Source organism: Podarcis liolepis (assembly GCF_965112155.1).
Source record: "Podarcis liolepis genome assembly, chromosome: 2".
Lineage (NCBI taxonomy): Eukaryota > Metazoa > Chordata > Lepidosauria > Squamata > Lacertidae > Podarcis > Podarcis liolepis.
The window spans coordinates 47,752,263-47,774,567 of record NC_139555.1 but is presented as its reverse complement, the minus strand read 5'-3'; the positions used below and the strand labels follow the sequence as shown (position 1 = coordinate 47,774,567).

The window sequence follows — 22,305 nt, the reverse complement described above, 5'->3', positions numbered from 1 at the left end:
CAAAGGATGACAGTAATTTAGCAGGATAGCATTTGTTCAGAAGGCAAGATTCTACTTCTGTCTTTAATAATAAATAAAAAGTTCAAAGAGTTTAAGTTAGAATAATTTTGTTGATTTCATAAGTGACTGAAACCTGTATTCACTGTTGTGTACAAATAATCTAATCTATAATAATCAAAAGCTTGAACATCTTGATTTTTTTATGTTACATACAGATACTGCATGTAACGTATCCATTTTGAACTTGTTTGAACTCTCCATTATCATACATGAATCATACATGAAGAACCAGTATCTCTTCCCTGGTTCTTCTTCATGTATGATTAGAAGTACAGGCAGAGCTCATCTTACATTGATTTTACATATGCAATCACAGCTTTATGCAGATAGCAGAAAATATAAAAAATAAAAAGGGGTGGTAGAGTGGGGTGGGGCATGACCCATAAGGGCCACCTGAGATCTCGCAGGAGCCCTCATGCAACTTTCCCACAGCCTGCAAAGCGGGGAGGTGGGGGGACTTAAAACCTCTTTCCACTCCAAGTTTCCCTGCTGCTGAAACACCTTGGAAGGTTGCACGAGACCTTTGGGGAAGCTCCTGAGAGATCTCATGAGAGATCTGTCCCCATCATCTAGTGATCAGAAGATTCCGAACAAAGAAGTTCCATTTAGCCATCAGCGTTTACTCTCCCTGCCTCTTTTTCCTTCTACCTACCATGCTGCTTCCTATAATCCCTGGAACTGTTTTCAACATGGAAAGTAGTAAATTTAAAATTGTATGAATGAGTTTATCTCAATATAATTTCTTCTCTTCTTGGCTATCTCTTTTCCCAGTCTTTACTGAGCACATTTTCTGACTGATTATGCTCTTTACGCTATAAACCTATACCCTTCCTCATTTTATTTCACACAGATCCCCTCACTTTATTTTTGAAGTGTGAGTGAAAGAATAAAAAAGTATGACTGAGAGGCTATTTGGATGTCAATAATAGGAGAAAGTTTAATTTCTTGTGTTGGTGTATATTATTAACGCTTGAAGTGGGACTTGTGTATACCTTTTGCTTGTACTTTCAATGTGTGAGTCACCACTTTCAACATTCTTGATAGTCACAAATATAGTAGTGCAACTTATGCTTCCTGTATTTGGCACAAATCATCAAAAACCAATGACAATGTAAAAAAGGTGGGTTTCAGGAAACGATACCATTCTTTTTCTCTAAATTTATACACACTGAAAATAAAATAGAAAAAGTTTATGTCTTCATACTTTATAAGAATTGTATCTTAAGTATAAATACACCTATTTCTGTCCTAAGGTCATCTCTTTTCAATAATAGAACCATGTCACTATCCATGAAAACTTCCAATTTTCAAAGACATGTAAAACATGTTGAAAATATGATCTGCATTCAATCTAAACAGTTACGAACACTGATGAATTCGGCTCTCCCCATCCTAAGAACATAAGAAGTTGGGCTACCTAGCTCAGTAAACACGAATCAGTCGTGGCTTACCAGGGTTTCAGATGTGTGACTTTTCACAATTCTACCAGTAGATGCTGGGAACTGAATTTGGGACCTTTTGCATGCAAGACATGGGTTCTACCCTCCCAATCTGTAGACAATAAAAATAAGGATCAACTGGGGAAAGTAAAGAATTGGTGTGTTCACCCATCACTTTCTTGTGCTGGAAATGCAAGCTTCACTGACTATATAGTTTCAACACAGAGCAAATAAATGCTGGTTAACAATGTATTAGTTTAGAACTGGTGATAGTTCAGGGGTTTAAAAGAGTTTACTCAAGTTTGCTATGTAGTATTTTATCTGTATATTGTGCATTTTCTTCTATGTAAAATGTGGAGCTATTTCCTTCCATGAGAACAGCTGGAGATCATGCGCTGGGTGTATCAATCACTAGACATTTAAACACTAATCTTATGCTACTTCCTTCTTTCTTTCGCTCGATAATTTTATTGCTTTGGCACATTATTTCCTTTAACCACAGATGAGTGCTCAGCTGGCCTTACAATTTACGATGTAATGCATGAGACCCCCAAACTTTTGCCTAATACCAGATTTCAGAAAAAGTATGAGCTTTATCCACGGTACTTAAAAAAACTGAACAACCTAGCACAGGGCATGTTCACTAAATCAAGTAATTCTTCATGGGGTGGGCACTGAATTGCTTCGAGAAATACTAGTTATCTAAAACCAATAAGATTATTATTTATAAAATATATTTTGACAATGTCTACACCAGGGGTAAGGTAGTCAACCTTTTTATACCTACCACCCACTAATGCATCTTTCTTGATGGTAAAATTTCCTTACGGCCCACCAGTGCTCGATGGAAGGAGGATTCAGCTTGTGCCGTAGAACCCCCTACTGCCCACCTAGAATCCTGAAATGCCCACTAGTGGGCGGTAGGGACCAGGTTGACAACCCCTGGTCTACACAGTTTGATAAACATGCACATAGCATCAAGTATGACCTCTTCCAAATCTACACTGGGACCCTTTTCTTATAACTGATCTAACAATGACAGCTTGAAACTATCAATCATGAATGTCTTAACATTAAAAGGAGGACTTTGTGGACATCTAGCCCACAGCTGTCGAGCAAACCACGGCAAAATTCATAACAGTATTATATACATCTCCATATAGTTGCAACAATCCACATTCAACCCAAACAAACAAAGGAGCCATCAACCCTGAATGACTGTTGTCTTCAATTTATCAGTTACTTTCTTGAAAGAAGGATCTGAGAACTCTACTGAAAACAACAATACAAAACTTGGCAACAGCTTGATGACACTTTGATAAATATCATACTACAATACATGTAAAATATACTAAGCAACCAAATACACAATTTAACTTCTCTGGTTCTTATGAATTTAAAACTGTTTTGGAACAGGGTGGGTTCCAGTACAATCTAAATGAATAATAATAATAATATAATGGTCTTGACTGAAGTAGTGTTTCAGTACTGTTCTTGGCATAATGACAGTAATTTAAAACACTTCTAAGCTGCAGCCTATTTTGTAAAGTGTTGACATACCAACTTATTCATTTCTATTCTGTTTACAAAGTATAGATAAGTTAGGAAAGCATGAGGTTTCTTTCTGGAGGTGCTTGAAGAAAGTCTCTTGGCATTAAAAAATAATAAAAAGAAAGCTAATGAAACCACACAGAGTGATAAGGGACTCAGAGTTACAAGTATTAAAAGAGATGAATTGCATTAACCCCTGCCCTCCCCCATTATATTCACTGCCCACTGGAAACAACAACAGAATTACTAAAATCCCACACTCTCTAATGGGATGGTAATAGGATTCAGAGGCCATTAGGGTAAAGGCAATCCATATTTTACAGTTTAATAAGCTCCTGCTGAAGATGTTGCATCCTTCTTCAGAAGTCCAACAATTACCAATTTAATGTTAACTAATCCTCATCCATAGTCAAGATAGCAAACCTAACCTGAGCTTTCTGAGTCTGCTTTTCATAGTGTATGCACAGGGGGGGAATGGGATGAAATAATTTATTATTTGCTGTGACATTGCTTATTACTGTCATTTCAGGGTACTTTGACTAAGAAAGATACCATGGTTTCTGCAAAGGAGATATTATTCAACACATGTTGATGATTTTTACCACTACTACTACTATTACTACTACTACTATTATAATTTTAAGACAAATGCTGACATCTGTTTTTTGCCTAATGTTTAATCTTTTTTAAACTTTTTCATTTTTATATGACATTAAAAGCAAATTGTAAAACCAGAATAAAATAATACAGAAAGAAACAAAAAGCAGATAAATAAATACATATAATCGATGGCTTAAATCCAGACTTATCACCTGCCCTTCATCTATTTGTGTTGCTGCTGCACAGTGGGCTGAGGAAGCAGAAGCAGGTGGTGAAGTCAGCACAGCACAAACGTACTGGCAGGAGCTTTGGACTGGCTCCACCCTCACTGCCATTTCACTCTGTCCCTGTTTTCTCCGTAGGCAGCAGCAAAGCATACAGAGAGAAGGCAAATGATACAGCTCCACTACACCTTCTGAAACTGATCGTGGCTAGCAAGTCCCATTAATTCCAGTGGATCTACTCTAAACATGCCCAAGTACAGATGCAAACCTGTATGTTGTGGTTTCCTGGCTGCAGCATAAAGCAAGAAATGCCATCCATGTTTTCCCTTCCCAGATTAATATTTCAATTCATAAGATAGTTTTGTCATTATCATAAGGTCCTGACTCCTAACTCTCATGGTCCTCAGAACTCTTTGCTCTCAAATTAGTTCAATAATATATAATGTCATGTTCAAACACTGCAGTGAATTGTTCATTTAAAGGATCCTATGGAAATTAGGAGAAGACACAGGCATCCTTGATATGTGTGTTCCATCAACAAAATAGTCTCCCAAACACAACTGCTCAAACAGCTTGGCTCCCGAACAAATCGGCTCTCGAACGCCGCAAACATGGTTTGCAAACATTTTTTGGAAACCGAACTTCTGACGCGGCTTCCACTTGACTACAGGAAGCTCCTGCAGCCAACTGGAAGCTGCGCCTTGGTTTTCAAACGGCTCTGGGAGTCTAATGGACTCCCAGAACAGATTAAGTTCAACAGCCAAGGTACCACTGTACGTAATAAAATATGACACGAAACAAGACCATTCAGCTGTTTGTGAGGCATATTTGGCAAATTTGCTGTAAACTTTTCTCAACATGACTAAGCCATTTTTCACCTTCTCACATGACTAAGCCATTTTTCACCTTCTCACCCCTTGCCTTTTCCTGTAAGACCTATTGCAGTCGTTAAGAGTCGTCAACAGGCTCATCTCAGCTATCTGCCAATCTCCCATTCCCACCACCCTTCTGAGTAATACCCCTCCCCACCTTCTCACTATATAGAAGGATCTGGCAACTTCTGTTTCAGTGTATCTGAAGAAGTGTGCATGCACACTTAAGCTCATACCAAGAACTAACTTAGTTCTAACTTAGAACTAACTTAGTTGGTCTTTAAGGTGCTACTGGAAGGAATTTTTTTTTATTTTGACTATGGCAGACCAACACGGCTACCTATCTGTAACTTTTCTCAACATGGTTAGATAAGCATAAATTGTTAAAAACAGATAACTTTAAATGCTTAACATAAGGTAATTTGTTAACTGAAAAGATATATGAAAATGGAAAAAAACAAGGCCGCCCACAGTGAAATGTCATGGCTGCCAAACTTGACATCAAGGACACCAGGAGCTGAGAAAGAAAACTGCACATATATATCCTTCATATTGCTTAAATGATCATCTCATTACCTTTTTACATTGCTCTATTAATTTTTTAAAAAGGCATGCAACTCCCTCTATTTCCTCAAGAGATGACATACTGCAATTATAGGACTTTTGTAGATTAATTGATGTAGATACTAATGCTAAAATGGCCTGCCTTGTTGATTTAGATATTGGCAGGTTTAACAGAAGTGTATTCTATTGATTATCTGTTTACAGAACAATAAGGGTCATATCGTGTAAAGTGCTAATCACAACTCTTCCAACATTAGTGAGTTCTTGCCACTTTATTCCACCGAGCAGTAAATGCAGCATTTTCTGTCTGTAATAGCCAGTTTCAAAGATACTGCTAATATAGTTGAGGACTAAGAATTGAACCCATTACATTTTTATTTTAGGAAGGACTTTGGGAAATAGAAGGTGGCAACTACAATTATAACACAACTTTTAACTAAGAAGAGCTATCAACCAGTTTTAATTACATGTTGATTTAAAAAATGTTGTCTTTAATATATATCTACTTTATTTTTTCCAGGTTCATCATGTTTGGCACCATTCTATTTGGGAGACAACCGATTTATATCATACTTACTTGCCCTGGTTCTGATGACACAATGCTATCATCGATGTCCAACAACACAAGAATCTGGATCGTGGAGCTGAGAAAGAATGATGCCTTCCCTGCACTACTCAGAATATCACTACAGAAATTCTGAATCTGATTATTTTTCTAAACGTGTGCTTTGCTGTCCATGAAATGAGGTTTTACCATGTTATTCTACAAAACTATTTTCTCAACATGTCAAGCGAGTTGAGCAAACTCACCCCCATTTGTTACACAAGGATGTGGCAAACTCCAGGTCAAAACCCTGCTCAGCCATGGAAGCCCTTTGTTAAGTCAGCTCAACCTATCACAAAGGGCTGTTGTAGCATAAAATAGATAATGATACAATTGCATGCCCACTGTGCCCATGAAATAAAGCAAATAAGAAATCAATTCAGTAGTGACATTTCCTACATACTCTATGGGTAGGTTTTCTAAATACTAAAAAGATTTTTCTCAACTTCTGTTATCCCAAAACTTGTTATCCCAACAATTTAACCAAATTAATTCTAAAAGCCAACTAAGAAGAAAAGTGCAAAAAAATAACAAGATACTGAACTATAAATTATAAGAATCTATGTTTCTGTAAAATTCTGTCTACAAATATGAACATTTATCAGGCACATCCCTAAAATAAATAGATTAAATTTATTTCTGTAACATGAACAGGTATTATTCTGTTTCAGTATAGTTATTCTTAACTTCATTTTTTTAATAATTGCAGTATATTTATTGCTTCTAAGATGAAGAGAACTAGTCTATGGACTCTCCAGGCCTCACTGAAAAAGCAGAAAAACTGCCCATTCCTTACATTCTACTGACCTCTAGAGACTGTGTGATTATATAAATATATATAGATATAGATATAGATATGCACACATTTGTGTATCATCATAAATGCTGGAGCAAAAGGATCTAAGCATACATTTACACACTATAAATGTGAAGTAACACACACACATTTTATTGTTTCCTAAATACACTTAGGCAAGCCAACACTTATTTCTTTTCTATATTGGCAGCAATGTGAGACTATTATGGGAAGCATGTGAGTTCAGCATATCTTACATGTTCCAAAGTGGGAACTAAGCATTATATTGTTGAATTGTTTAGAAAGTTATTTGACTTTACTCACAATTCAAATTATGTTTCACACTATTAAGAATTAAAGTATTCTTATATTGTATTAAATATCATTACAAAGTATGAAATATTCTCTGAATAAAATGAATGCATGTGTGATATATAACAAGTGGGTGTCAGTGCTTTTTGGACATGGTAAGATACTAGTTTCTGCGCTGATGCTTTGATGGTATCTGAGGAAATACCCTCCCCAGTGTGATATCAGTTATTGACCTAAGAAAAATGGTAAGATGCGACAAGTAAGAGATTTGATGGCATGCCCATAAGAAAATCTCACCAAAGTGAAGTTTGATACCCATAAATATTTGGGAATGTAGGTCAGATTATATTTCTACCCTTGTACTAAACAACAGACTATATTTCTACCCCTGTGTTCCCACATACATATGGTACGTCTTTATATATGACAAATTATATAGATGGAATTTTTCGATGAAAATGCATTAGAGATAATTTCTGTTGATGCAAATGATATGAGTGCAAATTCTGAACACTAGCAAGTCTCATCAATAAATTTCCACTGCAATGCTCTGCAATCTTACCAATGCTTCGTTCAACACTGATAAAAACACCAGTACAACATGAGAAAACAAAAATCATTCATAGGATTTTTTGCGGTTAAAATAACAGGTGCAGACATTGTATAAGGCTGACATCCATTAGTTCTGGGTTTCATAATACTTCACTTTGCATCAGGTTGTTACAGCATTTTACATCATACTGAGCACTGTAATGCATGATGTAAATTTTACATGTCCTATAAAAAGCGGTGAGATTCATACAGAAGTTTTAGTGAGAGTAGTACAAATTGAAAATATTAATTTAATCTTAAAACCCTTAAACAACACCCAATTTGGATGTCCAAACCCTTCGCAAACACACAGACATTCCTCAGATTATCAAGCTTTTCAATAAAAGCATTAAAAGCTTATATCAAACTTTTAAGGATAAAAAATCCTTGAAGAGTTGCTGTATATATCTTCACTTTTAAAAGCCATTGTGTTCAGTGTGTGTGATATGAGCAGCATTCTTCTGAAGGGATTATATGACAATATAAAATATAAGCACCAGACCTGTATACATGCACACATTGAAAATCATACAGCACAATCTATGGGGAACCCCCACTTGTACGAGTGGGTACAGAGCAATATCAGGACATTATGTACATAGATTCCAATTCATCTATGCCACATATAAAATTTACACTCAGAACTGTGCATTAACATGAATGACAGAAAGTAACAGCTATATTACAGATATATAATTCCTGATATTTTATTTTTTATATAACAGGTCAAAATATAACTATTTCAAGGCCTTGATTTTATTCCCTTTATTTTATGAGAACATTAAGTATGCAAATAAAAAAATAAAAATTCAGGATTTCATGTCAATAATTGAAAAAGAATTCTAACTTTTACCCTAATTTAATTAAATGTCAAGCAAAAGAGAATAACATTATGATTTTGAAGTAACAAAAACGATCTGAAAGTGAAGCACATGAAAGTACTTTCTATTCCAATACAAGAAATCTGTTTGCCACATTCTTCTATAGTGTTTGAAGTTACAAAAAGGGAATCTCTATATGTTTGTATAACAAACTGAACTTCTACTTCAGCCTAAATACAGACTAAATACAAATGTCCTTACTGTCCATACACAAGTAGAATCATTAACAGCTAAAAAAATAAAACTAGCCTCCTATGCATATGAAGATCCAGTTATTAGAAAGGTCTCGTAGAGCTAATATAAAAACCTATATGCTAAACAATCTTAATGTTTGTAATAAACATATCTACAATGTGCACACATTAAAATAAGACTTACGAAATAATTTCAATATTAATTTTAAATCTAGTATAATAGAATAATAAAGGCCTGAGTATATATGCACAATCAAGAAGATGGTATGTGTGATTCAACAACTTATTAAGCCAAATACTTGAATCCAATAAGTTTTTGAAAGCTGTTAACTACACAGAGCCAGGAATCACAAAGTGTGGCTTAGAAAAGCAACTTATTGTTATATTGCAAGTATCCTGCAACTGTTCTATATTTAAAATAATTCCTCACTATTTTAAACCTGATGGTTTGGTGATCATTGCCAAAAATAAATATTCCCACAGATAGAGGTCAGTGGTTGCCTGAAATTGCATCAGTAAGTGGCTGTATAGCAAAACTCTCTGGGTTTGCTTTGTCATGTTATTACTGATTACTAGTACAAGAAGGAGTTGCACCATAGGGCACTACAGTATGCAATACACAAATTTCCTCTCTGTCTACTTGCATTACTCTTTTTTCACTACAAAATCCAGCTTTTGTGTTTCTTACTCCACTGACAATATTATAGTGTGATTTTTAATACGCATGGATATGGATCTTTTCCAATCAGCAATTTACGCTTTCTGATTCTTTTACAGATTACTCTGTTAAGCACCGACTATTCACCAGGAAGACAACTGTCAGTGCATTTCATTTCTATTAATTTAAGGGCTGCAGGTTTTTAATTTCTTAATATTTTACTTGGCATTGGCAACCAGTGCACATTTTTATAATGAATCTGGGCATTATTCTTTTAAGAGTGCACCATTTCAGCTCTTCCCCTTAGAAAATTTGCATGTTAAAGGGCTTTAGTATTCAGTGATGAAATGTTCTGCATAGTAATGTACAGTAAACTGATTTTACAATTTAAAATAGCAGACGTGCTATGTGCCTAGCAGAACTGTGATAATTCCAGTAAGTGTGGCTGCAGTTTTAATAACACCCTATAGAATGGTATGAAAATGTAATGATCTCACATTACTCTTCAATCAGCAGCCTGCATACGCAGTATCAGCAATGTTTAAGATTTTTTCTTGAGCTTTTATATTCCCATTGCACTGCTCTCTCTTCCTTTCTCCCCCAACAAATAAAATGATGTTTCCTTTGCTCTACAGCAGCATCTACTGGATTATCTGTAAAATGCTTCAATTCATATTAATCACACTGTTAATGTTTAGAAGAAGCAAGTTAGCATCTGCCAAAAAGGATGGGGGAGGAGAGAGCTATGAATGAACTGAAATTTGGTTTGGAAACAGAGGCTTTACTATTGCCATTTGGCTTAAAGTACCAATGTTAGAAGTATTAGTCTTCCACATTTGTCTTTTGAGTGGTATGGAATATGCATTACTTATTGCAGGTTAGCTTTTGTTTTATTAACTATCATTACAGTATAAAACATTTTTAAAGACTTGGTTCTGCATAACAGAATCTCAGGTTCTTTGAATTTCTTCCACAATTGATATTCAAAATCATACCCAATATTATTTAGCTGTGTTTCATCTGACACAAGGATACACAGAAGCAAAACTGAACTGGCTTTTATCATATTAGCTTTAAAAAAAATTTTAAAACAGGTACTGCTGCATCGCATACCTTCCAGAGGTTTAAACTGCAATAAGCTACATACAACTTTTTATATTTGGCAATGAAATTGATTTTTCATGTTCTACCAGTTCTATATTGCACTTCTTCATTTGTTTGTTTTAAATGGCAGGTTTCATACAAAAAGCTACCGTGCAATGGGAGTGAGCACCTACATTTCTATACACTGATGAGGAACCATACTCCCTGGGGGTTCAATTCTATTAACAGAGGCACTGTGGCTCACTTTTACATGTCTTGCAAAGTAAAATGTATTTTCAAGTATATGAAAACAGAAGGCAGTCATAGATTTTGTTTACAATACTATTTTTCATTATTCTTGTTTCCATACTATTGTCTACATTCAAATTATCTTTATATCATGGAAAAGCACTACCGTAAGTTTTTGTATATTCTATTGCAATAATAAGATGATACCAATCTTAACAATACCTCGACTGAATTTAAATGTTCCTCCTTTTAGTTAAGGAGTTAAATATATCTGGACCTTAGGGGAAAGGAGGGGCAGAAAAAGAATGCATCAACTGCAGATAGAATAATACAGTAGTCTATCAAGTTGGGAGTAGCCTTACACTAAAAACTATTTTACACACAAACAAACACACTGCAAAATACAGATAATGACTTTAAGCAAGGACTTCCAAACTGCTAAACACCCTGGCAGCTGTGAACTTTAAAAAGCAATTAAACAGCTCACGACTGTTAAATTTAATTGTGATATTACTTTCAGCCCTTCTATCCTACCTATGCTCTTCCCTTTAAAAAAAATTAAGGGCCTAACTATGAAAACCAGGGCTGTTGTATGGTACATAATTGCATTTCCCATTCACCAATCCAAAGTTCAGACCTTCTGACTGATAATTAGCTTCTTTCTGTGTAGCTGTTATACAGGAAGTCCTTTATTATAATCCAGGTGCACTTGTAGGCAGCACTTTCAGAGTTAACTCCATTTGACAGCTGACATTAAACTACTATTCTAATGTGGTGATTGCTTGCTAAATCTGGATACTATTTAGGTAGTTTGGTAACCCGTTTCACAGAAGATGATTCTTGGTGCCTATTTATTACATGCTTTGTGTCTACAGCATGCAATGGACTGCATAACACTTTGGAAGGGCTCTCCTCATTTAACAGCGATGCTGGACAAACATAGCATTGCCACCATCTAGCCTCAACTGACCAAGCACAGTTAGATCAAATCCCTACCGGAAAGCACTAAAGATTAATTGTGCTACAAACGGCAGAATGCCTTCTACCTGCAAGGTTGCAAGCTGAGGAACTGGAATTGCACCTTGAGATTTCCTGAAGCACTGAATTTAACCTTCTGCCAAAGTCCTGCCTTTCACTAGAGCAGCATTTGTGTTCTGTCCACACTGAATATAAAAAAGCAAAGAAAAGCATTCCTTGCAAATGCAGCTGCCACACAAGCCCATTTGCAATTGAATCCGTATCACGCTCCAATTCATCAACATTACTACAGGTACTTAACATCACAAACAAAAGAAAGCCCGCACAAGATCCTTGCCATCTGCCACTAAAGATGCCTTCCTTGGGTGCGAAATGATTAAAATCTACAGCTTGGATTAAGCGACTCTACCAAACCCTCCGATGCAGGCAGGCACTTCTTACCTGCCTCGGTGGAAGCCTTCCTTCCCTTGTTAGCAGTATGAAGCATCTCTAGCCTTCCCAGTCCTTGGCACCGATCGCAGATTGCACGGCTAAGTCCCTTTTTCCGAGAAAATTCTTATCGAAAGTGATTAGTTTTTGTTGTCCTTTTTAAGTCCCTCCTGCGGGAAGGAGCAGGGGAGCAATGTGACGCCACCTATTAATCTTTTGCAAGAGTGAAAAGGCAGAAAAGGAGCGCTCGATCAAACTGAGCTTCACACATGACTAAAACTCGCCCGAGAGGCTGCTAGCTCTGGCTTAAAGCACCACTAGGCGTGAGTGTAAGAACAGAGAAGAGGGGAGAGTCAATGGAATGTGACAACGTATGTGCATCAAAGACAAGAAAAAGAGAGAGAACAATGGGGGAGAGAAAGAGAGAGGCAGAGCAGAGCAGAATAAGCTGGAAAGCAAGACGGAGGAGTTTTAAGGAGAGCGCTTGTAGAATAAGGCAAAGGCGTCTAGCATCTTCTGTTTACCTCTCACTGAGCATGACATCCTGCCTCCCTCATATTCAGCAGCACATTCTTCTGTCTCTTAGGTTTGAAAACGGAGCCAGAGTCACCATGTGTGCTGCTCTCACCTCACTGTCATTTCCCTGTGCCCGGGAAGCATGCACGACAACAATTCATCCTGGAATACATTTACATACAATTTTAGTTCACGTTCATTTGAACTGCCTCGACACCTCCCTCTAAAAGTGAACTGCTAATTTCTACCTCAATTTACAATGGAGTTTAACTGGCAGATGGAACTCTACTTATAACTACTGACAAACTGCCACTGGTAAACAAAAGCCTGAACAAATGCTTAATGCTACTAATTGAATTTGCACTGTAAAAAGAAGGGGGTGGGGGAGAGAAAACCATTATCACTGCTGAATCTGTGCTTCAAAAGGAAAGTATGATAGACGTTCCCCTCTGTTCACACTGTTATTTTTACACTGAAATAAAGTGGTGGTGGTGGGGAGTTGTGATCAAGAACTAACAATATGCCAAATTAGCCAGCCATTAGATTGGTTTTAGAAATAGGAGATATGATTGAGAATTTAATCTGAGAACGATATTTAGAATTTCGGTTTTGAACCATAAACTGCATCCCCAAATATATTGAATTTATATTTGATGTTCAGCACATTCCTATACCTATTGCTCACATTGATATGTTTTATTTACCAACATTTTTTAAAAAATGTTCATTGAGTTTTCAAAAATTACCACATACAAACAAGACAAACAATAAACAAAGATCGACTGCGTCGAGCACGTTATTGCAGGTGGAATCAAATAAACAGAAGGTTCAGTACACTTTGCAGACATAATAGGGAAACATTCTGTGAATGGAGATGTTGGAACTAAGAGTCGCATATTGATAAGGAAGCCTTGCTTCATAGAAGCCTGTCTTGTTGGGGGCCCATGCAGCACACTATTTTTTATTTACAAAACCTATAAATGGTACCCACAGAGCACCAAAATGGTTTCATTTCACAATCCTTCTTAGAACTCTCCTACGTTGGGTAAAATGCTCAGAGAGGTCAATGTCCCACACCTTCTCAAACCATCCATCCCTAGAGGGACCCAATGCAGACTGCCAAAGTTTGGCTATTTCAAGTCTGATTGCAGCCAACAGCAGAGAAAGCAGCTCCTTGTGGACAAGAGTGAGATTTATTTACTAAAATTAAGATCACACATAGGTCTAATCTATACTTGTCAGTTGTAACATTAAAAACGTTTTATAAAAATGTGACACCAGAGGGCACTGTAGAGCAGAGATCCATCATCAATGGGAAATTGCATTGAGAGCTATATTACGTGGGATTTTTTAAAAAGCTTTTTTCAGATCAGTGTAGATCTAGGAATAGAAAGCAACATCTGGTAGCCCACATTTTCTATCTGCATACCAAGCTGGAGTTACAGGAAAGGTTGTTGAACCAAAAAAATAGCACAACTCACACATGCATATTCATTCCCCCGCCCCCCTCACACACCCCAAGGATGTAAAAACAGCCCTGTTGGATCAAACCAAAGACCTATCTTCAGATGAGGTGACCACAACTTTACACAGTATTCCACGCATGGTTGTACCATAGATTTGTACAAATGACATTATGTTGTCAATTTTATTTTCAATTACCGCCAGCATGGCATTCACCTGTTTCACAGCTGAAAAGCACATCTACATTGTGCTACCCCAATATCCTGTTCCTAATCAGACGCAGCCACTTTACAGCACATGACTGCATATGTGAAAGTAAGGTTTTTTACCCTCAAGTACATCACTTTACACTATCCTACACTGTATTTCATCTGCCTTTTTACTGTTTTTTACTGTATTTTAATTGCCCTGAACAATTTGGTATCATCAGCAAATTTGGCTTCTTCACTGATCACCCCTAACCACAGACCCCAAGGGTGCAAACTTTAATAAAATATTGTGGCGGGGAGGGGGGAGAGTAAGCCCTACCCTACATAATCGATCACAAGACATGGTGCGTACACACAATTTGAATGGTCATGCCTATCAACTTTGCGGTGGCTCAGCCCCCTCTAATATTTTATTGGGAGGTGAGCCAAAGGGACCTCGGCCCCTAGGAATTGGCTCTATGACAGGTCCCAATACTCTGATTGACTGAGAGTACTGCCCAGAGTGGCTGGGGCAACCCAGTCAGACAGGTGGGTTCAAGTAGTAAATTACTATTATTTCTACTCTCTGCTTCCTGGTTTTTTAACGAGTTACTTTACCACAAGAGAACCTTTGCATTTATTCTATGAAGGTGATGCTTACTCAGGAGTCTTTGGCAAGGAACCACACCAAAAGCACGAAGGTTTGTACAAAGCACACATCCATGGGTGGTTTTCAACTAAGTTTTATTCAGAGTAGACCCACTGAAATTAATGAACATGATTAAGTCAGGCCCATTAATGCCAGTAGCTCTACACTTGTGTAAAACTTAGTTGAATACCACTCCTACTCTCAAAAACAGGAGAGGACTAACTCTCCTGGCTTCCTTTCCTGGTTGTTCCTTGTCACAGTTGTCTTCTATTTTAGCCACATTACAAACCAAACTTCTTGTGATGGCGAGCAAGAACACCACCATTTTGCTCTTCCAATGCAATGTATATCTTTTCAATTCCTGGGCACTCAGTTTAATTTTCTGTCATCAGAAAAGTCTTTTCCTGAAGGTTTATCACTGTAGCACTTCTCTAAATCAATAATGAGTTGTCATTTATCATAAATATGTCAATTCCAAAATGGACATTGGGAGCTTTCAAATGAACTATGTTCCCAAACTCATCCTCAAATTCACTTGGCCTAAACAAAAGATAGATGCACAGACAAAACTCTGTAGGTAACCTGTGCCGAGGAGGTTCTACTGACTTCTCATATTTAAAACTACGTATAACTTTAGATTGTTCCGTCAGTATCGGAAGGCTTGCTGAAACCTACCAATCTAGCATGACTATTATTTCAACAGGGACGCAGGTGGCGCTGTGGTCTAAACCACTAAGCCTCTTGGGCTTGCTGACTGGAACATTGGCAGTTCGAATCCGCGCAATAGGATGAGTTCCCTTTTGCTTCTGCCAACCTAGCAGTACGAAAGCACACCAGTGCAAGTAGATAAATAGGTAACACTATGATGGGAAGCTAAATGGTGCTTCCGTGTGCTCTGGCACTAGTCACAGTGTCCCATTGCACCAAAAGTGGTTTAATCATGCTGGCCACATGACTTAGAAAGCGGTCTATGGACAAACGCTGGCTCCCTCAGCGTGAAAAGCAAGATGAGCATCTCACCCCATAGTCACCTTTGACTGGACTGGTCTTTACCTTTACCTATTACCTTTACTATTTCAACAGTATAAAAATTTACTTGGACAAGTACATTATCTCTGTGAGGAAAGAGAATATGAACTGCCCAAAAGAGACTATGTGCTTAGAGTTACATGAATATATACATGTTATTTTTCTTCTTAAAATGTGCTTGGAGTTAAATTTTCTCCACCATCATTACTGAGCCATGCAAAAGTCATCCCACAGCACATTAGAATAACTATTACAGAGCAAAATTTAGTAATAATGACATTTTCCATGGAAATGTAAATAATTGGTTTCAAGCCCAAGCCTCATGTAAGTTTCCTTAGCTCTAGGGAAACAACTAATCAAAGGTTTCTCTCACCATCACCTTAGAAAAGCCAATTATAAGGCAAGTTTAACACTTAAGAGAAAGACCTCCTGCTTCCTTCTCTTACAAACTAGGCCCTCTCATTTCTTTAGCCTTTCTATAGTCTGAAGCTGTGATACCAAATGCCCAAAATTTAGGAGATTAGGGGTATCAAACATGTAATTTTCCAAGAGTGCAGGGAAATGTACTAGTGGTAAGACAGCACAAATTTCTGTTAGTTACTCAACCTCAGTGCTGACCAATGAACCAGATTTGTGGGCAAAATGTACTTTTGCAATGCCCAACAGCATAATATCTGATTATTATTATTCAAGTGGAGTAGTGACTGCATGTGACAGTGTGAGAAGTGGCATTTATTCACAGCAATAGATAGATATTGAGCCCTGGCTGCATACTTGAAAGCCAAATTTAACTGTCTGACTACGCAAAGTACATGGCCCCAGGTAAATGCCGTGAAGTACAGATTCAGTGATTTAAACTTAATTCTCCCCCTGCAGATGGGAAATCCCAGAATCCCCAGCTAGTTCTTTAAAACTTAGTGAATCATCCTGTAATAGGCACTAAGACCACAATAACGTAGGTTTCACATTATTTTTTCATTTATCTTTCAGTCAAGGTTCTTAACAGCTTGCACAGTATATTTTTTAACTGGAGAGGAGATGAGGGCAGAAAAGAAATGCCACTTAATCTGAATACTGACTCATTTGAGGAATGCAGAAATCGTATGCCTGCACCCAAAACAAAGGTGCCAAGGGCTTGCATTTTATTCAAAAGTGTATGTGGCTGTATCTAATTGTGACATAAGGCTCTTTTATCCATCATATTCTCCCTTTGTTCTGAAGCCCCCTATACCACTTCGAATACTGTTCCAAAGCATCTACCAACTCTCTGTAGCAGATGTGGGAGGGTGTTGCAGAAGGGAGGAGGAATCAACAAAAATGGCTTTCTGCTCTCACTATTTAGAATTGTAAGCCATCACTGAATCAGAGAGCCTTGGGTTAAACAGAGGAACATAACTAGATACAAAGCTTTTGTAAAAAAGAATAAATTTAAAAATATTACTTAATTGACTATTTAATTCTCTATACAGGTAATTAAACCAAGAAGGCACAGTGAATGACTTTGAGCCAGCCAGTTTCTCAGTTAACCTATCTTACAGAATTGTTGTGCAAATAAAATGGGAGTGGGGAGATCCCTGTATGCCACCTTGAACAACTTGAAGGAAAGGTAGGATATAAATGTAAGATGAAAGGAAGGATGGACAAGCAAGTGGCCAGGTTTCCTCATAATGCTAAGTCATAATACGATAAAACAAAGCATGTCTAATTTTTCCAAAGTTTGTTTTTGCTTTCCAGGTGCCCTTGTCTCAAAAGCCTTTGTAGGTTGGTGAGCATCTGGGATGAAATTGCCAAACTGTGGTTAAGAAAGGGTTCTGGATTCCAACCATTAGAACAAATCAAGGTTCATAGGTCAACAACAAACCAAGGCTTCAAACTGTGGTATGCTGGCAGTAAACAAGCCCTAGTAAAACCATAGAATAATAAATAAACCATGGTTTACTGTTATCTGTAAAGCTTGCTTTTGATGGATGGCACAGGTGCTGCAAAAGCTTCCTCTCCTGCTTTCAGTAAACAAACAACCCCCCAAACCCCCCAAAACAAATGCAAGATTCTGCATTAGAAGCCAATGTGATAAAAGTGTTGTTTGTTGTAGAACCTTTGGGCCAAAGACTAAAATATGTGTCTAACACATGTAATGTAAATGACAGGCTAGTAGTACTAGTATTTAAAATGTCATGAAACAGAGTTACGGAGCAATCCAAACCCAAGGATCTGCTGGAATAAGGAGAGTGGATCTTCAGCTGAGGCTAGGCTCAGCCAGGACCATGGCAGCTCACGAGTTGGAGATACATCAATGTAAGTCCTCCACCCCAGCCCAGCCAGAGGTCAGCTGGCTAAGCTGAAGCCAGATCAGCCAGGACCAGTGTCAGTTCCCTCAAAAGGATGTTGTGGGGCAGTGGCAGGGATGTGGTGGAGAGAGAATGGAAAGGGGTGAGACCTACCCATATTCCAAACTCTTAATCAGCTCAGCAACATGATCGCAGGGCTAGCCTACCCATGAGGCAAAGTGAGACAATTGTCTCAGGCGGCAGGATCCACTGGGGCAGCAAATCCTGACACATATCTTTATTCCCCTCTCCTTGTTCCTGATGCAGACCTTCACTTACCTCTTCTTCCCTGGAATACAGGGTGGCGCCATTTTGTGGTTTGCCTCAGGCCCCAAAATGTCTTTGGGCTGGCACTGAATGATCTAGCAATTCAACAGAATTCACACTGGCAAAAACTTCTGGATGGAGTTAGGAAAAGGGATAAGTTACAATTGCATAATTTACACAAGTGTAAATTACACAGGCTTCCTATAGTTTGGATTGTTGTTAGTACATTACAGAAAAGAGGTGGGTACAGATGGCAGTAGGAACAGAATCTTTACTCTGAATTTTCTTTACGTGTAAGGTAGACTCTCCCATTCTACTTATCTTTTAAGGGGAGAACTACGTGTTAAGAGAGAAAAAACATGTTCCCCAACTCCAGGCATTCCTTATAAGGAGATATCAAGCAACCGCAGCATTTGAATTGGGAGATGGAAGAAATGCTTAAGCAACTACACAATTATTCTTCTCTGAAATTCCCATTGGCCTTTTTAATTGTTATTTGCCCAGCAAGTCTCCTAAACTTGAAGCAAGCCCAGCTGAGGTAGAAACGTTTAGAGAGTTAAATCAGGCATAGAAGTGGTTAAACATTCTTCCACATCTCCCCCAATTCCCAGTTATACCTTCTAACTGTCCCCTTTGCCTCTGCTTTAGGTTACCTTGGCAAACATGAAGTTCAATTAGATAATTCTGTCAAATAGTCACAGTTTAATAACAGTACTATGTACCTCAGGAACCTACACATTTGGTTAAAAACTTACATACTGTAGCTATGAAATATGCTAGATAAGACTGAATCATAACTTTTTAATCATGGGGTTTCTCATAAATGTCTATAGAAAGTAACCCATCATTCCAAAACTGGCTATATAGAGCAGAGCAAGAACAACATTAAATCAAAAAAATGTTGTATTTCTTCAAATATTTACTTCCCCCTGTGGAATCGCTAGATTAAGCTCCAGCAAAAGCTGATGACTGAGTATATACTGTCTCTTCCACTCAGTTGCATACAGGCATCGGCAAACTATTTGATAGTTATTATGAATGTTTTCCAACACTGTAAATTCAGAAGCATCAGAGCAGAAGCTTTATAGTAAACACAGTTTCTGACGTATTCATAAGCAAAGAAATTCAGTATTACAGATTTTTAAAAAAGATTTTTTTAAAAAAACACACACACAACAACCAGCAAGCCAGTTTGCCGCAGCTGTTGCCATTTTCCAGTATAGTCCCACCTATGGCAATCACAGAAGCAATTCAGCAAGCTTATCAACAAGCTCTTTTCATAATAATCTGACTGTTATTTGTGAAATCTGGGATAAACTGCAATTCTGGATGACAAATAACTAACACCTTTTGGAAACTAGGAGACAGAGAGAGTGAGATGAACTTCACAATATAATATGCTACAACATCTATACCTATCTGTGAGAGAGGTACCTATATATCTATGAGGTTGCCCAGAAACTCTGTTGCAAGAATCACTGAAAGATGCGTTACTGCCTGTTCTACTGACAAGTAGAAACACATCAGCTGAGCAATACCACTGGATACAGCAAAGCACATTCAAAAAACATTATTTCCCTCAGATAATTCTGGGCACTGAACTGAAATCAACCAACCATGCCCTGGGCCCCCTAACCTCTCTCAGCGCCAATGAAAACTAATAAATGAACAGAGAGAACCTACCCACGTGACAGTGACATAAAAACATTGGATACAGACTATGTAAAAGGACAAAAGTTTACTAACTCCCCTCTCTCCCACTCTCTCTTTCCCTATATCTTTTCTTCCAATGGCTATAGCATTGGTGTCTCACAACAAATATAACTGTTTGGTAGAAAAGATTCTATGAACGGAAAACAGATACACTTTATGTACTTTTGCAATTCAAGAAAATCTTCAATGAAAACAATTAAACAAGAAAATAATTAGCCCACACAGAGTTACAATTCCAAGCAACCCTTAACAAACTACAGTGCCTAGAATTCTTTGAGGGGGGAAATGTGCTTCAAATGTACTTTAGAAGTATAGTGCATACACCAAAAGTGCTTGCCTTAATGTAAGGCATGACATGGATAACATTTAAGGGCCCTAGTCTGGAAAAAACACAAATAAATTTTCTATCTTCAAAAATACTTGAAATAATCTAAAAAAATCAAACTGTACACTTGAAATGCAAACCTAGTTTGATCACAATTTTCATAAATGTGCACCTGCATGTTTCTAACTTGCTACTTCTTTCCTCACCAAAAAAGCACACTGACAATACATTTATCCACGCATCCAAGCTTGCTCCCTTCTGGTCCTGAAATGGTGCCTATTCTTTTAAGAGCCGCTGCTGTGAAGTATCTTTTTACTTGTCCCCAGATCTGCTCCCTGCCAAGTGATGACTGAGAGGGGAGAAAAGGACAGTGAAAAGAACACAAGCCTGGTTTACTTTTTGCAAGTGCTATACTTACACAAAATTATCTAGGGGACTATAAAGGTAAAACCAATATATGCATCTCAATAGTGGTGACATCTGCACTATCAGGTTTTAAACACTTCTGTGGGAACAAAATTATAGCACAGAGCAAATTGGGCTTTCTGTTATGTTACATTGCCTCTCCTCCTATCTAGTCAATCGTCACTCCTGGTAGGATTAGAATTCCTGGAGTCAAGTTTAAAATTCTATTCATAGTGTTAAACACCTCTATGGTTGTTGTTTTTAAAAACACAGCAAAAGGAATTGCATGCTGTCAACCAACGTGAGCACTACTAGTTTACTTACAGATACTTTAAAATCAATGTATTCCATTGCCCTTCATCTTTTTATTCAATTGTATTACCCTATTGCTGTTTCTCATTCACTGCATCTTACTGGATTTAAAAGCTTTCTGAAGAATTAATGAGCAAAGATATCATTCAGTAAGGTCATGGTGAAGGAATCTGATAAACCATGCAAGGCAAAATTAAAATAAAATTAAAATAAAAACACTTTCCATTTTGTCTTTATCTAGCACCCACAAAATTACTTTCCTATCACAAAGGTTATTTATTTATTAAATTTTCAGGGAGCAGTTAAACATACATGTTGCAGTGCTCACCAAAATGAGAGTTTATTAGGTTTATTTAGAAAGTAAAATCATTTTGATTAAGGACAATATGAAAGTGCTACCTCAATAGTTCTATCGCCTGTGAACAGAGTCCACAAGATAATGTGTAAGACATTATGAGGGGAAGAGAGTTTGAGCAATTAGTATCATCTCAGAGGACTAGTTTGCACTTTGCACAACTTGTGAGCAGCAGCACAATATTCATGTAGCAGTGTGTTAATGAGCTAACCTTCAGTGTAGGGGCAAATTTGCCCTTACAGTTTTCATTTACATACTTAGCAAATTGCTATAAGCTAGGCATTTCCAGATTGTGGTCCACGAAACTGAGTGCTGCTTACCAGACATATACAGTAGTTTACATCTATGTTTTGCTATTATATATAGCTTGACAAATATCCCGTTTATTGCTTCCTGCAGCAGAACAGTCTGGCAGACAACATTTGGCTTTGTAGGCTACAAGTACCACAGGCCTCGTAGGGACTATACTACATTCCAGTTCACTGAAATGATACAAATATTCACAGTTCAAGTGATAATATTAGTCCTGTTCAGATGTGGAGAGGCAACACCAGAGAGCTACAATGTCAGCACTGCAAAGGCATGGTTACCAGCTGTTCTGGATGGGGTGACCCTCAAATTCTGGGAGTAGGACAACGGCTTTTCCCACTTCAAATTGAGTTTTCTTTCT

General features: G+C 37.6%; 1 protein-coding gene across 21 annotated transcripts in view; it reads right to left on the bottom strand.

The window, feature by feature from the left end:
* TENM2 (teneurin transmembrane protein 2) overlaps positions 1-22,305 on the bottom strand; it is a 795,537-nt gene that overhangs the window by 458,658 nt on the left and 314,574 nt on the right. For 2 of the 21 annotated variants that reach the window (XM_083481490.1, XM_083481493.1), the window contains exon 2: positions 12,610-12,763. The exons of 16 other annotated variants lie outside the window; for them this stretch is intronic. In XM_083481490.1, coding sequence (XP_083337616.1) covers positions 12,610-12,628 — 19 coding nt within the window. In that variant the 5' untranslated portion in view covers positions 12,629-12,763. Of the gene's footprint in view, positions 1-12,097; positions 12,566-12,609; positions 12,764-22,305 lie in introns of those variants that run through there. 3 more of the 21 variants (XM_083481491.1, XM_083481496.1, XM_083481489.1) reach the window with 2 other exon arrangements.